Genomic DNA, 19,293 nt, shown 5'->3' with positions numbered 1-19,293 from the left:
CAGTTACCCTCCGTGCGACAAACCTCTCGCGTTTGAGTCCCCGTAGCCGATCCTCGTGCGATGGAAATCCTTCCTCCAGGTTCCGGAGCACCCCACTATTGCTGGAAATTCCTAACAAGATATCCTTTAGCCGTCCTGACTTGTCATACTCCCACACAGTGAAGCAGCACACGGGGGCAATGCACTCCCCTCGCCGCCATCTTCCTTCCCCCTGCATTCAGCAGTCTTATTTGCCATGTTTCATTAACAAAGAAAATGAGATCAGAGAATTCCAAATTCATTTCCAGGGTTCCACAGCTAAGATAAGAGAACAAAATTGGAACGTCACTGAATCAACATTTGATGCTCGAGCACTTGATCACACCACAGTGCCCACTTTCAAAGCTATACCCAGCAGACTGCTCTGAATCACCTGCAAAGCTTTTTCCAAAGAGATGCTGACATACCTAAGGTGAATACTAGAAAGTGGTGTTTTTCAATCACCACACTTGATCCTAATGCCTAGCCATGTTTGGAGTCCTCAGCTATTACCAAAACAAAGTAGGCACTGCAGAGGCAGAACCATGACATGAACATCCACTGGAAGAACAATTTCTTTCATCCTTCTTCATTTCCAACCCCAGGCAAAGAATTTCTGCAGCAACCAAAATATTCTGATATCATCAATTGGACACTGATTCATTGTGTTATTTTCATTCCTTTTGCTGTATCCAATCTCATGCTATTGCAGAAATCCTTATGCTATTTCTTTGCTTTCAGGCATAAGTTGTTGAGTTTGCAGAGAAATTCTATATTCAGGACAATTCTGAATAAAACACGGCATTAATGTGGCACATGACATCAAGGTTTACAGGGAGTATTTTCTTTTACAATCATCTGCTAAAATTGTGTGCCTCCAGAAGTATACTATCTTTATAACCAGGGGTCAATTGACTTGCCTTCACAAGCCACTGAAGGAGCACAAAGCATACTTACATGCATTAAGGATTTGCTGATGTCCTTAACATCTATCTGCAGGATATTTCCAATAATTGGGAGAGGAGTGGGCCCAGGAGGGAGCTTCCCCCTCCCTGATCTGTGTCTCCACAGTGAGAGGAGAAGCAGACAGGAGACACCAAGGACCAGGGCCACCACTGGATCCATTGGAGTCTTCTCTTCCTACTGAGATAACTGTGACCTTGCTATCCAAACTTTTATGGTCTCCTGCTAATCCAATATGTAACTCTTTGACACCTAAACAAACAGTAAGCTGAGTGGACTTTCATCTCTCTCGAGGAGGCTTTCTTCCAATAACAGATAAAACAGAAAATATTGATATTTCTTCTTTTCTAGTAAGCACCCTGGAGTTATGATTTAAATGTACTAGGTTGCTGTCCAATTATCAGCTAGTAGAAAAAAGATAGAACAAATATTTTCATGTACTGCTATGATTGAGAAATACTTAAGCTAATTTTGTGCAAGAAAATTACTCGTAATGCTAAATTGACACACTCAGGCCAATTGGGAATCTATGACTTTGAGGAATTCAGTATATTCCATGACTTGTATGTTTTGAAAACATACAGTTGGAGATGCAGTGTCCAGGATAGGACAAGGACACAGAGACTGCTCGTGGTAGACCTGAGCCTAGGAACTACCATCCCTGCATCTTGCACCCTTCCCCAGAGGGAGAAATTCACTTCTTATACACTGGTGGTAGGAATTAAAATTAGTAAGGTCATTATAGAGAACAGCATAGAGGTTTCTCAAAACACAAACCAAAAAAATAATTGATCTACTGCTGTAAAATGTACTGCTGTAAAATTTCACCTTTGAGTAAATATCAAAGGAAATGAAATCAGCATATGAAGAGATGTTTATCACATGCCCATGTTTATTATGGGACTATCTGCAATAACTAGAAAGAAATCATTTTAGATGCCCACTGACAGATGAATAGATAAGGAAAATGTGGCATGGATACACATTCTTTTTTATTAATTTTTTATTTTTATATGACAGCTGAATGCATTACAATTCTTATTAAATATATAGAGCATAATTTTTCATATTCTGGTTGTATACAAAGTATATTCACACCAATTCATGTCTTTATATATGTACTTTGGATAATAATGTCCATGACATTCCACCATCATTTGTAACCCCAAACCCCCTCCTTTCCCCTCCTACCACTATGCCCTATCTAGAGTTCAACTATTACTCCCACACCTCCTCTCCCTACCCCACTATGAATCTGTCTCCATATATCAGAGAAAACATTCAGCATTTGTTTTTTGGGGGATTGGCTAACATCACTTAGCATTATTTTCTCCAACTCCATCCATTTACCTGCAAATGCTATGATTTTAGTCTCTTTTATTGCTGAGTAATAATCCATTATGTATATATGCCACAGTTTTTTTATCCATTCATCTACTGAAGGGCATCTAGGTTGGTTCCACAGTTCAGCTATTGCGAATTGTGCTGCTATAAACATTGATGTGGCTGTGTCCCTGTAGTTACCCTTTGGGGATAGAGCAAGGAGAGGGATATCTGAGTCAACTGGTGGTTCCATTCCCAATTTTCCAAGAAATCTCCATACTGCTTTCCATATTGGCTGCACCAATTTGCAGTCCCACCAGCAGTCTATGAGTGTACCTTTTTCCCCCACATCCTCGCCAACATTTATTGATGTTTGTATTCATAATATTTGCCATTCTGACTGGAGTGAAATGAAATCTTAGAGTAGTTTTGATTTGCATTTCTCTAATTGCTAGCGATGATGAACATTTTTTCATATATTTGCTGATTGGTTGTACATCATCTTCTGAGAAGTGTCTGTTCAGGTCCTTGGCCCTTTTATTGATTGGGTTATTTGGGTTTTTTGGTGCTTAGTTTTTTGAGTTCTTTATATACTCTAGATACTAGTGTTCTATCTTGAGGAGTAAAGATTTTGGAGAAAAAATTGAAAGCATTCCCTCTAAACACTGGAACAAGACAGGGATGCCCTCTTTCACCACTTCGATTTAACATAGTTCTTGAAGCACTGACCAGAGTAATTAGACAGATGAAAGAAATTAAAGGGATACACATAGGAAAAGAAGAACTCAAATTGGCACTATTTTCTGATGAGATGATTCTACACCTAGAAGACCCAAAAAGTTCCACCAGAAAACTTTTAGAACTAGTAAATGAATTCAGCAAAGTATCAGGTTATAATATTAACACCCATAAATCAAATGCATTTCTGTATATCAATGACAAATCCTCAGAAAGGGTAATAAGGAAAACTACCTCATTTACAATACTGTCAAAAAAATGAAATACTTGGGAATCAATGAGAGAGGTAAAAGATCTATATAATGAAAATTACAGAACCCTAAAGAAAGAAATCAATGAAGATCTTAGAAGATGGAAAGATCTATCTTGCTCTTGGATAGTCAGAATTAATATTATCAAAACTACCATACCACCAAAAGCACTATACAGATTTAATGCAATTCCAATCAAAATCCCAATGACATTCCTCATAGAAATAGAAAAGGCAATCATGAAATTCATCTGGAAAAATAAGAGATCTAGAATAGCTAAAGCAATCCTTATCAGGAAGAGTGAAGCAGGTGGCATCACTATATCAGACCTTAAACTATACTATAGAGCAATAGTAACAAAAACAGCATAATATTAGAACCAAAACAGACTGGTAGACCACTGGTACAGAATAGAGGACACAAGAGACTAACCCACAAAATTATAATTATCTTATATTAGACAAAGTCACCAAAAACATTCATTAAAGAAAAGATAGCCTCTTCAACAAATGGTGCTGGGAAAACTGGAAATCCATATGCAACAAAATGAAATTAAACCCCTATCTCTCACCATGCACAAAACTCAACTCAAAATGGATCAAGGACCTAGGAATTAAACCAGAGACCCTGAATCTAATAGAAGGAAAAGTAGGCCCTAATCTCCATCAGGTGGGATTAGGCCCCAATTTCCTTAATAAGATTCCTTTGGCAGAAGAATTAAAATCAAGAATCAATAAATGGGATGGACTCAAACTAAAAAGTTTCTTCTCAGCAAAAGAAATAATCTGTGAGGTGAATAGAGGGCCTACATAAATACACATTCTAATATTATCCAGCCATAAAACAGAATGAAATAGTGTCCTTTGCTGCACAATAGATGGAACGAGGGAAGACATTTTATTCAGTGAAATAACTGGACACAGAAAGATAAGGACTGCATGTTTTCTCATGTGTGGAAGCTAAATAAAATTGACCTGATAGTAGAATCATAATTAATAGAGGCTGCCAAATGAATGGGAGAATGGTTGATAAGAACAAACTGCATTTAATCAACACACCCTGAATGTGTGCATGGAAATATCAATGAAACCCATTAAGATGGACCACCAATATGTTAATCAAAGAGCAAAAGGAAAAAAAGGCATTCACTTCTACTGTGTTCACCAACATTTCCTGATTGTGCAACAAGGTTCAGTATTTCATGATTCATCATAATCACAAAATAAACATGAATTTTGTTAATAATTATACAAACAATTGACTAAATAGGGATCAAAACAGTTCGGTTTTATAACCTGCAGAACATGGCATGATCCCAAGTCATGGCAGGGCATGACTACCTGCAAGGCAAAACAAGTAGTAGTCTGTTGCTTGACCCGCAGAGCTCTGAACTCTAAAAAGAATCTGATTGACTTATTTTGGGTAAAATCACCTCAATTGCTTTTGCCACAGAAATCACTTTATTCCTAAGAGATGTGTGTCCCAGGTCATCCTTCTTCCTCCTGATGACCTGAGAATACTGCCTGGCCCTTTCCTTTGATAGATGAAAGAATACAAAAAATAATTTAAAGATACAAGAGTTCTCTGAAATCAAGTATGTGAACTTTATGTTTTTTTCGTTTTTATTGATAAAAAATAAATGACACCGGAATGCATTACAATTCTTATTACACATATTCAGCACAATTTTTCATATCGCTGGTTGTATATAAAGTGTGTTGACACCAATTTGTGTCTTCATACATGTACTTTGGATAATGATGTCCATCACATTCTACCATCCTTGCTAATCCCCTGCCCCCTCCCTTCCCCACCCACCCCTCTGCCCTATATAGAGTTCATCTATTCCTCCCATGCTCCCCCTCCCTACCCCACTATGAGTCAGCCTCCTTATATCAGAGAAAACATTCAGCATTTGTTTTTTGGGGATTGGCTAACTTCACTTAGCATTATCTTCTCCAACACCATCCATTTACCTGCAAATGCCATGATTTTATTCTCTTTTATTGCTGAGTAAAATTCCATTGTGTATAAATGCCACATTTTTTTAATCCATTCATCCACTGAGGAGCAGTTCTAGCCCATATGTGAACATTACTTTTAAGGAATGAGGAACAATCAGTGACCAAGTGAGATGAAGTTTCACCAATGCAGCAGTGCAAAACCTTCTCTTAGAATCCTGTTTTTGCAGCTCCCCAGTCAGTGATTTCCTACTTCCCGTTGTACAGAATTCTCATCCCAGTCCAAATACTCAGGAGGGTATCAGCAGGAAGCCCTCAAGATTCACAGTATAAAAACCTCAGCTTTGTCATAATTGTCATTCTTTTTAATTAACAAAATTTAACTTCTAAAGAAGTTTTTCTTAACAGCAAACCTAATTGTAAAGTTCCTACAAACACCCTGCCCACATCCACCCACAGCTCCTCCCATAATCAGCAAGCTTCAGGAGGGTGATTCATTAGATAGAGTCAAACCAACGTGGACACTCACAGATCATAGACTACATAGGGTTGACTCTTTGTCTTGCACATTCTGTATGCTTTGACTAATGTACACTAACATGTAACCACTAGTGTACTGTCATGCACTACATTCGCTGTCCTAAAAATCCTCTGTGCTCTGCCTATTCATCTTTTCCTAGCCTACAAGCTCTTGGCAACAAATGGTCATTTCAGTCTTACCATAATGTTGCATTTTCCAAAATGTTACATATTGGGAATCCTACAATGTGCAGCCATTTTTTTAATTCTTTCACTTATTAATATGCAAAGAATCCTTCATGGTTTTTTCATGCTTTCATAATTCATTTCACTTTAACACCAAATAAGATTGTATTGTAGATTTACCAACATTTCTTTGTACATTAATCTATTGAAAGACTTCTTGCTGACTTCTGGTTTTTATCAGTGATGAATCAAAATGCTATATATACACATTTGCAGATTGTTGTGAGAACCTAAGTCTTCAATTCATTTGGATAATTACCAGGGAGCACAAGTGCTGGATCACATGGTCGATGTGACTACTAAAATGTCTTTCAAAGTCTCATCACTGTTATATCCTCCCACCATGTCATGGTTTGGTTAGGAGGTGTCCCACAAAATCTCCAGTTAATGCAGGGATATTCAGAGGTGGAATGATTAGACACTGACAGGTAGAACCTAATTAGTCCATCCAGGTTTGAATGGACTGACTGGGTAATAACTGTAGGTAGGTGGAGCCTGGCTGGAGGAGGAGGGTCACTGGTGATGTGCTCTGGTAGCATGCATCTTCCCTGAGGCTCCTTCTCTCTCCCCTCACTGTCTGCTTCCTGACTCCTTCATGAGCTGAGCAGCTTTCCTCCACTGGACTCTTCTCCCATCATGTGCTGCCTCAGCCTGGGTTCAAAGTAATGGAGCTGGCCCTCTATGGACTAAGACCTCTGAAACTATGAGCCCCAAATAAACTTTCCCTCTTCTAATTTGTTCTTGTCAGGTGTTTTGGTCACAGTGACATAAAAGTTAACTAAAACACACCAACAGTGATTAACAGTCCCCATTAAACCATGTCCTCATCAGTGGTTTGGTTTTAGCCATTCTATATGGAATCTCAGAGTTTATAGTTTTGTACCTTATGTATAGATCTACTATCTATGTTGACTCATCCTTCCTGATGGGTGTAAGGTCTTCATGTAGATTTACCCTTATGCATGTGAATATCCAGTTGTTCCAGCTACTCTTGTTGAAAAAAACCTGTCCTTTCTTCATTGATTTGCCTTTGTTTTTTTTGTCAAAACTCGGTTGAATATAGTTATATAATACATATTCAGCCCTCTATTCTGTACATGAATTTGTCTACTCTTACACCAATATCATACTGTCTGGGTTTCTGTGGAATCTGCACCCATCTTTCTTTCCTTTTCCTCCCTTGCTTCCACATATGAGAGAAAACATACACCCCTTAACCTTCTGAGTTTGACTCATTCTGCTTCACATAATGGTCTCTAGTTCCATCCATTTTTCCTCAAATGACATAATTCCAGTGTACTTTATGACTGAATAAAATTCCATTTTCTTTTTCCATTCATCCATTCTGATGGACACCTAGGCTCGTTCCATAGTTTGACTATTATGGATTGTGCTGCTATAAATATGGGTATGCATATATCACTATAGTATGATGACCTTTATTCTTCAAGATAAATACTAAGGAATAGTATAGGTGGGTCATATGGTGATTCCATGCCTAGCCTTTTGAGGAACCTCTATAGGGATTTCCATAGTTGTTGTACTAATTCACAATCTGTTGGGCTATTACAAATAATATATGCTATTAGAATATGCTATTTGTAATAGCCCAACAGATTGTAAATTAGTACAACCACTATGGAAATATATATATATATATATGTGTGTGTGTGTGTATACATATACATATATGTATACACACACACACTCCTATTCATGTCTTTTTGCAAGGGATTGCATTTCTGTTCAGTATACATCTATGAGAAAATGCTAACTAGATACATGTTTCCTTTCAATAAATTATGCCTATGAAATGTAAATATGTTTGAATCTACTTAAAATTTTTTTCTAACAGTGCCAGTTGCTTCACCTACTGATCAACATTTTGTGAGTTTTTTTTTTATTTTAATCACGCTGGTAGATGACAATAATTATATCTTCATGAAGTTTAATTTGTATTTCCACAAAGCCTAATGATGCTGAGCACTTTTTCAAGTGCCCTTTGGCAATATCAACTCTTTTTTATTTATAAATATCCACAATTGGCTTCCTTTTTTAACCACAAGTGTATGGAAAATTTTCTGTATGCACAGAATTGTTTTACTTTGAAACATTTGAAAGTAAATTGTTTACTTACTTCCAAAGATCTGAAATACTTTTAGTATGTGTTTCATAAAAACAAGACAATTTTCTTATATAATTATAATCAAGCCATAAGAATCATAAAATTAATACTGATGAACTGAGACCCCCTATGCCTTATTCTCAATAAATCACAAGTATATTCTTTATGTCCACTGAAAGTTCATTTCAGAATCCAGAATCACATGGCACAATTGTGTACAGTCAACTTCAGTCTAGAACAATTCTTCAGTCTTTCCTTGACTCCCATGACCTTAATAATCTAAGAGCATAGACCCAAGGTTTATAAAATGCCCCTTCGTTTGAGCTTGTCTGATGTTGCCTAATCATTCAATTCAGCTTATGCATCTCTGGCACAAAGCTTCACAGGATGACACTTTTTCTTTCCCTCCATGGTGACAATTTTGATTAGTTTTATTACAAATGATGTTCATTTAATTATTAAGAACAGAGAGTTTCTTGCAGTCTTCTCCACTCTAAAGTTATTCTTATTAATTATGTAATTTAGAAGAATTTAATGGGTAGATTCTTTGAAATTTTATAACAGTCTGTCACCAAATTTTCAACTTGTTCCTTTCTTTATTTATAACAACAAAGAAACATAGATTTAATGGTTCCAGTAGATTATAATCAATTCATGCCATTATATATTTCATGGTTCAAATGTAATATATGTGACTAGATTTTGCCTCTCTTTCCATGACACAACCAATTCTTGGTCACTTTCCTATTTTCTTTGTTTTTGTTTTGTTTTGTTTTGTTTTTTGACACTATAACATATTCTAAGTTCATCTTACATTTCCCCTGCTTCAACTTTTCAATCAGCCACTTTCCAAACACTACTGGATCCTTTTATTCAAAAATTTGAAATTGGAGTCAATGATTGTACTGGGTATATTTATTGCTGTGAAGATGTCACAAGACCTAGAGCTTCTTAGGGAGCAGAGTTAGGGAATACATGCTTAAGAATACAGTAAATATCCTATGCAGAGAGAAAACAAAATGGTGGGATTTTATTCGGAGAAGAAATAGACATTGGTTACTAACCAGTCAAGGAAAATTATGGCTCACAGCAAGAGGTTAAAAGTTTAAAGAGAAATGACCCCATGAGCTTAAAAAAAATGAAGAGTTAGGGATCTACATAAAAGGAGTCAAATTCTAGAAGACTTGCTCATAAGAAACATTTTCTCTTCTCCGAGGCAGATTTTGTTCCTAAACTAAAACCTCATGATTATTGGTTGAGAGATTGAGATGCAGAAAGAAACTGCGGACAGCATGTGTCAGACACAAGACAAAAAAAATCACCCAACTATGATTAAGCAAGAGCTTCCCTATATGAGTCCTTGGACATTTGATGATCCCAATGAACCAGCAGATTCAGGGAGCATCTGTTCCTGATTTCTGGGTATAGGACACTCCTCCTAAGATACAAGGGCACCTCATCCCTCTCTTGAGACCTCCCTTTGACTGCCAATATGCCCCTCAAATTAATTCCCCAATCTATTGCCTAGGGGACAAAAGGGTTGGTCTTTAATTTGAATCTGCATTCCTACTATCTTAGAACCAATTGATGCAACCCAAGTCAGATCCTGAGGATAAAGGACTTTTTAAGGAACCTTACCTCTACTTGTGGTCCCTCTGGACTCCTCACTCTTCATTGTAAAAGGACTTGTAGAAGCACTGAGCCAGAGGCTTGAAATCAGGATAAAATATTTGCCCACCCTGCTCCCAATGACATTTACTGGGATTGGAGCTGTGGGACTGGAGGAGAAGTATTCTCTTGCATCTTGATTATATTATAACTTTCAGGACAGTTTTATTAAATAAACATCATTAAAATATTTTCATACTACTTTACAGTCTAAATGTGTTAGTCATCTTTCTGTTACTGTGACAAAATTTCTGACCTAAGAAAACAAACTTATAAAGAGAGAAGGTTTAGTTTGATTCATAGTTTCAGAGATTTCATTCCATGAACAGTTAGTTTCATTGCTTTCAGCACTGTGGTATGGGAGTACATCATGTTGGTGAGGCTTGACAGAGTAAAATCATTCATCTCCTGCCCAAGGCAGGAAAGAGAAAGTTCACATGGGTTCCCTCAATCCCCTTCTAGTGCACACTCCCAGTGACCTAAGACCTCCCACTTGGCTTCACTTCTTAAAGGTTCCTACCACCTCCCAATAAAACCACATACTTAGGAGCACATGAACCTTATGAGGGATGTTCCAGACTCAAACTATACCATTAGATTATGTAATTAGTAATTTTTTGGAATAGGAGTAGGATTTTTGAATTGTGGTAAAGTATGCATAATAAAAAAATTATCACTTTAAGACTTTAGCATACAATTTTTCAATTTGCAAAACTAAGTTTGTATAAAGAAATAATAAACTGCTGTTTTTAGCCTTCTTTTGTCCTTGATGACCACCCACATAATAACCCATAGACACTTAATATTCTATGAATTTTCCCATTCTAGATAGCTCATATTAGTAAAATAATACAGTATTTATACTTTTGTGACTGGCTTATCTAATGTTGCATAATGTCCTTAAGTTTCATCCACGTCATGGGATGTATCGCATTTCCTTTCTATTCAAGGTATGGAAAATATCTATTGTATGCAAAAAAACACATTTTGCTTAGCACTCCTTCATCAGTGAACACCAGGAATGCTTCCACACTTGGCGTATGGTGAATAATGCTATTTTGAACACGGGGGTACAATAGTTTTGATACACTGCTATTCTTTCTCATGGGGATGTACCTAGAAATGCAATTATTAGGTTACATGATCATTCAATTTTAATTTGTTTAGGAACCACTCACTGTAGTCTGTTTCACAGTGGCTGCATCATTTTTCATTCTCCACATATGCGCAGGCCTTACAATCTCTATATATTCTCACCAACACTCCTGTTTCCTTGTTCTCATTCTCTCTCCTTCCCTCCCTCTTGTAACAGCCATCCTAATGTTTGCAAGGTGGTATCTCACTGTGGTTTTTTCCAACTTTTTTTCTTTCTGCATTTTGCACAACAACAAATTTCTGAGAATGGACCCATCAACGACAGTACTTTTTATTCAAAACATGCAGAGAATTCATGGCTCTGAATTGTCATAGACTAGTTATTGTGCTGTTTTACCATGATAGCATATTAGTAACTGAATATTAGCATCTGTTGTGGTTGATACAAGAGTTACAGAGTACAGGAAATAGCAGATATATTTATGCAGTGACCTAGGAAACTCTCCTTAATGAAGGCTGCATGTTCCCTGGATCAGGAGGGGATGGAGATGTGAGGGAGAGCTGAGAGAAGGTATCCCTGAGAGAAGGGGAATGATGCCTCCAAGGAGGAGAAGTGGCAGGTGTGGCACAGCAGCAGCCAGTAGCCCTTCTTCAGACAGGAATGAAGCAGAGCTGGTACAAAGGTGGCACACGGCCAAACGCATTGGCAATGGGGGTGGTGTCGATGTCCTTGGGGTCAATCACAGGTTTCAGCTTAAAATTCTGTAAAATGGTGGTCAGGAACAAAAACAGCTCCATGCGGGCCAGGCCTTCTCCCACACACATACGTTTTCCTAAAGATGACAAACACAGAGTTTCCCCTCCTTAAACATTAGGTATGGCAATGCTATAAAAAGTATGCAACCCTGTCTCAAAATTTAAAATGGGCTGGGGATGTGGTTCAGTGGGTAAGCACCACTGGGTTCCATCCTGGATCTTAAAAAAAAAAAAGAAGTATGCCATAACTATTCGATGAATGATTACTTACATGCCTGGATCAGACACAGGACACTTGGAATGAAGGTTGGCAAGACAGATGCACAGAAAAGTGAAGACATTCGCTATTCACTCTACATCTCATTTTATCAGGCACTCTTCATTCTCCAAATAGTACATATTACCACAATCACAGCTCTAATAACCATTCTCACAATATAACTGCACTTTTGACATTTCAAGTTTACATAAATCTTTTTCTGAAAACATACACTTCCCACCCAGCTGACTAAAGGGAGGAGGACAAGAGGAATGTTCCCTTTGTACCTCTGGCACAATTCTCAGCCACAGACCCTTGTTCCCTAGCATAATTTCATGATCACCCATCTTCACCTCTCACTCCCTCATTTTAGAGGTTCCAAAGGTTCCTTGTCTGTCCTGAGACAAGGAAGGGATAGCCTGACCTGGTCCTCACATTCTTTTCCCTCTCTGATGTTCAGCCTCATCCTTCCATTCCTCACATTCTCTCCTCTCAGCTCCCGGCAAGAACCCTCTTCATCCTCCCACACCATGAAGTTTCAAGCTTCCCCTTATGGTGTCCCATTTGGCTAAGAAGCACTGCTTTTATGCTTTCATTAGGACCCATGTCCCTGTAATTTCCTCTTTACAATGCTTGTGATCTCCTCAGGCAGTAGATGCTCACCCTCTAAATTTCCACAATACAGTCAGGCTTCCACAGCAGCGTGGATCACCTCAAATTCCATTTTCTGTTATTCTCTACCCTGCTAAAATATGAGTCACTCAGACTTAAAAGAAGGGCTTCATCCTTGACATTTCAATATGGACAGTTCTGGGTCCATCTAAATTCATAACAAAAAAAATGAAGGTGACTCCTTATCTAGAGTTCCAACACACACAATTTATCAGTGAGACTGAATATCCCAAATGCATGATCATGAGTAGAGGAAGAGAAAGGTTCTCTTCAATCACTGCAGACTCTTCTTCCACATTCCCAAGGTTTTGCTCATATCTAATATGTGATATGTTCTGACTCCCCAGATCTATAGGAAACATCCTTTCCTATACTCCATTACCTCTGTAAAGTGCCCTGCCTTCTCTTCTTTCCTTGCTCCCTACCTCCTACAAGCTAGCTCAACTCTACTTTACCTTGTTAGGATGTGCCAGGGTATGAAAACGCAGAGTGCAAGCAACTTCACCCTCTGCCTCCCCAGAAACCTGAGCTTACCTCTCTCACAGGTGCTAGTCCTACTAGACAATGATCTGTTTGTTTGTCTGCTTCCTAACTCAGGAGTGAGACTCTTAAAAGCCCATTATATTCTCTAGGATATTGGCAAATGTTTGGGAGTGAGGGACACCACAGAGGAGATACTTAAGGTGTGGACTGAGATACCTTTCTCATGGCAAGTAAGGAAAGTTTTAATGAGTTTCACTTCTAAGAATGAAATGCTTAGAAGTTTCAGCTAAGTAACTTGTTTGTATATCCAGAGGCATAATTCAACCAACTTCGACTGTGAGCTTTCTCCATTTGGAAAACCGGTCATACATCCCATAAAGCCCCACTAATGTAGCACAATAGTGAGGACATGTCATGTCCAGGGAAAGTTCATGGGCATTGAAGGGGAACTTCTAGTGATGTATAAAAAAGAAATGTACCAGTCCCAAAGGAGGCACCGCATAATTTCCAACTGGTCTCAGAATTTATGTTTCAGAGTTGAGTGTAGTGGTGTATGCCTGTAGTCCCTGATACTTCAGAGGCTAAGGTGGAGGATGGTTGGAGTTCAGGAGTTCAAAGCCAACCTGGGCAACAGCATCTCTTTAAAAAAAAGTCATCTTATCCCCTAAAATACTAGTGGAAGTAAATCTTTATTACCTGTTGAGAAAGGCATGAAGTAGTCACTCTTCTTAAAGTTGCCATTCTCATCCAGAAAGTGGCCAGGGTCAAAAGTCTCTGGGTTAGGGAATTCTTTGTCATCATGCAGGACAGATGTCAGTGATGTTATTAAGTCTGTCCCCTGAAAAGAGAAGACAGTCAAAATAAGTTACAAAAATTTCAAGGATGGGAGGACGTGATGTAGCTCACCTAATCCAATCTGTTTGATCTATAAATGTGGAAATCCAGGTCCAAAGAAAAGCAATGACATTTCCAGGAAGTCAAACCAATTAAAAACTGCATTAGCAGTTGAAGGATCAAATACTTTGCAATTTGAGTGCAAAACCTTCTGAATTTCTCTACTTAGCACCAAGCTGGTACACAAAGTTTCTCCACATGTTACTCTACTTCACTACTTCAGTATTCACACAACTGGTATGTGGATTATGATTAAAAACCAGAGCTTGTGCTCCCTCCCAAAATGTCAGTAGAATTTGGAACCTGTTTATAAGTCTTTTTTTGTCTTTTTTTCCATAGTTTTTATTGGTGCATTATAGTTGTACATAATGGTTCAATTTGTTGTTACATATTTATACATGCACACAATATAACTATGTAATTTGATGTTTATAGGCCTTTTTCAAATGGGAGAGCTGATCTGATTTAAGATGACTTCTGAGAAGATATTAACAAGTACAATAATGCCTATTGAGTGCTTATCATTGAAATGTAATGTTTTCCTTTTGATTTAAAATGGAAAGGACAACCAGAAGGGTGAGCAGTTATACTCCACTTATGTATGATGCGTCAAAATGCATTCTACTGTCATGTACAACTAATTAGAATAAAGAATAAAGTGGGAAGGAACTCATCATCACAGATGAATCCTCTTTAAAACACAGCAGGTTTGCAAAATTAGAAAAGTTATTATTTTGCAACAGTTCAGGTAAGATCATCAACCCAGGCAGGGATCATTGATTAATGTAAAATCTATTGGGTGAGATATTTGGGGAAAAGGATATTAGTATTATCCCATGGACTTTTTTTTATCATCTCAACAACAGAAATATCTGGAAGACATCCCCATAGCAAGTTTGAATCTTAGTATCACCAATAATAGTACAAACTGATATTTTTTGCCTCCAGTCACAATCTGATGTAGTTGGACATATGTAATATTTAAAAATCAATTAAAAATATTTTAAAAATATTACTCACCATGCTCAACTGAATTTCATCCCAGGGGTGCAAGGATATATGTAGCACAACATATTCAAATTAATAAATGTGAAAAACCACATCAACAGAATGAAAGGCAAAAACCATAGTATTATCTCAATAGATGTAGAAAAAGCACTTGATAAAATTAACATTCCTTCATGATAAAAAAATGAACAAAGTACATATAGAAGAAATATATAGATGGACTTTATTATATTTTTATTTATTATATATTATATATAATATATATGGCCTTTATTTTATTCATATGTGTGTGTGTGTGTGTGTGTGTGTGTGTATATATATATATATATATATATATATATATATATNTATATATATACATATTAATCAGCTAAAAGAAAATATAATACTTAATGGAGAAAAGTTGAATGCTTCCTTTCTAAGATCTGGAAAAAGACAAAATGCTCCCTTTCACCACTTTTATTCAACATAGTACTGGAAATCCTGGCCAGAGCAATCAGGCAAGAGAAAGAAATATAGGACATTTAAAGTGCAAAAGAGGAAGCCAAATTGTCAATGTTTTGAAATGATAATTTTATATATAGAAAACTCTAAGGACTTCATCAAACAAAAAGTTATTAGAACTAATAAATAAATTTAGCAAAGTTGTAGGATACAAAATCAACACATAAAACTGAGGAACATTGCTATATGCCAATATTGAAGCAATTCCATTTACAATAGCTATAAAAAAAAACTTTAGGAATAACTTTTAAAAGAGACAAAAAATCTATATAATGTAAGCTATAAAACACTGATGAAAGAAATTGAAGAAAACATTAAAAATTGGAAAGATAACCCATTTTCTATGGATTGGAAGAACAAGTATTTTTTAAATGTTCATACTACCAAAAGCAATATACAAATTCACCACAGAATACCAAAAAACATTCTTACAGACTTGGAAAAAATGCAAAACTTTGTATGTAAACACTATAATCCCTGAATAGCCAAAGTCATCTTGAGCACAAAGAACAGAACAGGAAGTATTAAACTACGTGACTTCAAAATATGCTACAAGACTGCAGTAGCCACACAGGGAAATTGTCAGTTACCCAGCCTGCTGTGTGGATCCAGCTTCCACTATTTACTTGGCTTTTTTCCAAGGATGGAACCCAGGGCCTCGCACATGCTAGGTGAGTGCAGCACTATTCACAATTGCCAAGAAATGCAAGCAACCTAAGCATCCACAAATTAATGAATGTGGTACATATACCCTCAGAAAACTATCTAGCCATAAAAAAGGAAATCCTTCACTTGCAACAACATGACTAGAACTGGAGATCACCATGTTAAGTGAAATAAACCAAGTACAGAAAAGGAAGTATTTGATCTCACTCATATGTGCAATTTTTTAAAAATCTCAAAAAATTGAGATTAGATTGATGTTCACCAGATGGCTAGGAAAGGAAGAGGGTGGAAGATTAACCAATGGGTAACAAGTTGCAATTATTTAGGAGAAAGAAGTTCAGGAGTGCCATTGCAGAGTCAGGTGACTCTAGACAGCAATTGTGTACTATGTATTCTAGAAAAGCTAGAAAAAAGAATTTTGAATGCTTTCACTAGAGGGAAATGGTAAACATTAAGAATAAAGATGTTGGGCTGCGGGCTGGGGATGTGGCTCAAGCGGTAGCGCGCTCGCCTGGCATGCGTGCGGCCCGGGTTCGATCCTCAGCACCACATACAAACAAAGATGTTGTGTCCGCCAAAAACTAAAAAATAAATATTATTTAAAAAAAAAAAAAGAATAAAGATGTTTAACTGGATTATACAACATAGACATGTATCTAAACACTACATGTTACCCTATGTACAATTTAGAAAAATAAAAATTAAAAATGTTTACATTATGAGAATTAGAAAATAAGAACTAAAACAAGTATTGAACCATGCAATAAAATGTGCACACATAAATTATTAATAAATTTATGAATTATTTAGCAATAATAAGTGAATTTAACAAGGTTGCTCAGCATAGGATCATCAAAATAATAAATAATAAAGTCAATTTGATTTCCATATGCCAGAGACAAAGGCATTTTTGAAAATACGCTATTTACAATAAACTCAAAAATCTCATTTATTTAGGGAAAAAACATAAATGTGCAAGCTGATGCATTGAAAACCAAAAATATATATAAAGAAAATTAATTAAAGCCCAAAAGAATTGGAACATAATTGTATCTATGAACTGAAAGAATTAACATGTCAAGACACCAATGCTTTCTAAATTAAACTAGAAAACTATAAGTTTTTTCTGTAAATTATGTTGAACTTTATTAACAAAATCTGAAAAAAATCTCAGAAAAGCTTTTTGGAAAATTAGTAATATGGACTTTTAACTTTCATTTGGAAATATAAACACCTAAGAGTTGCCAAAAGAAATTATCAAAGAAGTACAACAAATTTGGAAGATGTCACCAATCAGGAAGTCTTGGAAAGCTTTACAGTCTAAAACTGTAAACAGCACAAAGTCCATCAAGTGCCACAAGTGTGAGTTTTTCACCTCTCTCATCCTGTGTTGGTAGAGGATTGGGACCATACTGTGAATTCAGGAACTTTAAAAGCACTGAGATGCAGAATAATAGAAACAATCTTACCTTGGGGATAATGTAGTTTCTGAATTTAATGTTACAGGTCGCTGCATGGGGCACATTGTTGGGTATGAGGTTAATGTATCTCTGGATCTCATGTACCACGGCATCTGTGTAGGGCATGTGACTTCTGTCCTGCATACAGGGGCTCCGGTGTCTGCCAATCACATGTTCAATCTCTTCCTGGGCTTTAGCTGGTAAGATACAAGAAAAAATAGAGTAAGAGAAAATAGTATATTTGTCACAATAATTCAAGGCTACATGAAGTATGAAGCATTATAAGGCCATAAAATACAGCTACACTTAGAATTGCTCTGCTGTGGATACATAAGCTCCTATAAACTAAGCATTAAGATAATTCTTTGTTTAATTTTTTATTTATTTTTATTTTATATGATGGTGGAGTGCATTACAATTCTTATTACACAGGCACAGAAAATTTTTCATATCTCTGGTTGTATACACAGTAAATTCACACCAATTCATATCTTCATACCTGTACTTTGGATAATAATAATCATCACATTCCACCATCATTAATAACCCATGCCCCTTCCCTTCCCCTCCAACCCCTCTGCCCTATCTAGAGTTCGTCTATTCCTCCCATGCTCCCGCTTCCTATCCCACTATGAGTCAGCCTACTTATATCAAAGAAAACATTCGGCATTTGTTTTTTTTGTGGGGGGGGGGATTGGCTAACTTCACTTAGCATTANCCCACTATTGAGTCAGCCTACTTATATCAAAAGAAAACTTCTGGCATTTTGTTTTTTGTGGGGGGGGGGGATTGGCTAACTTCACTTAGCATTATCTTCTCTAACTCCATCCATTTACCTGCGAATGCCATGATTTTATTCTCTTTTATTGCATTAATATAATTCTATACACATCTACACATTACTGTATAGGATAACTAATACATGGAAACAATGAAGTAGTTCAATATATAAATATCTTATATATATGAATGCAAATTACTATCCTCACAAAAAGAAAAATGGAAGACAATAATCAATTCCACAACAAGTTAACAAAAGGTATTTCAAATTTTGAATTCCACTGACATATTTCTATGTGCACATGGGTTTGTGTGCTCTGTATATGTGTGTTTATTTTCAACTTGCAATGAAAATACACTCCCCAAAGGCACTTACTTTGAAACATTCTAGAAGTTTCTTCCGTAAATTATGTTGACCTTTATTAACAATGACTTTCTATTACTTGATCATACTATTTTTAGACAATATCTAAAACTTACTGGTAATAGAAATAAGGACTTACATCTCTATCATCACCTTGTGCAAAGTATACAAAGACACACACACACACACACACACACACACACACATACACACAAACAGGTAAAATTTCCCTGCTCTCTTTTTCCCAATGTAATAATATCATAATTATTATTTTGTCAGTATTCATTGTTTTCATTAATATGACTTTAGAAATATCATTTACAAGTAAGCAGAGCATGGTGATACATGTCAGTAATATCAGCAGCTTGAGAGGCTGAAGCAAAAGGATTGCAAGTTCAAGACCAGTCTCGGCAACTTAGCAAGGCCCTGTCTCAAGATAAAAAATGAAAAAACCTGGCCTAGGGATGTGGCTCAGTGGTTAAGCAGCCCTGGGTTCAATCCTGGTACTGAAAAAAAAAAAAAGAATAGTTTTGATTTTCA

General features: G+C 36.7%; 1 protein-coding gene across 1 annotated transcript in view; it reads right to left on the bottom strand.

The window, feature by feature from the left end:
* Nucleotides 1–11,216: 11,216 nt before the first annotated feature.
* The window catches only part of LOC107149731 (cytochrome P450 2C55), a 30,090-nt gene continuing 22,013 nt past the window's right edge, over nucleotides 11,217–19,293 (bottom strand). Inside the window, exons 7-9 of the mRNA XM_015494549.2 lie at nucleotides 17,619–17,806; nucleotides 13,774–13,915; nucleotides 11,217–11,740 (exon numbers count right to left, since the gene is read on the bottom strand). Of these exons, the coding sequence (XP_015350035.1) occupies nucleotides 11,559–11,740; nucleotides 13,774–13,915; nucleotides 17,619–17,806 (512 nt within the window). The 3' untranslated portion in view covers nucleotides 11,217–11,558. The remainder of the gene's footprint in view (nucleotides 11,741–13,773; nucleotides 13,916–17,618; nucleotides 17,807–19,293) is intronic.

The sequence above is a fragment of the Marmota marmota genome, unplaced genomic scaffold (assembly GCF_001458135.2).
Source record: "Marmota marmota marmota unplaced genomic scaffold, marMar, whole genome shotgun sequence".
Classification (NCBI taxonomy): Eukaryota; Metazoa; Chordata; class Mammalia; order Rodentia; family Sciuridae; genus Marmota; species Marmota marmota.
The sequence above is the reverse complement of the archived record's forward strand: the minus strand, read 5'-3'. Positions and strand labels throughout refer to the sequence as shown.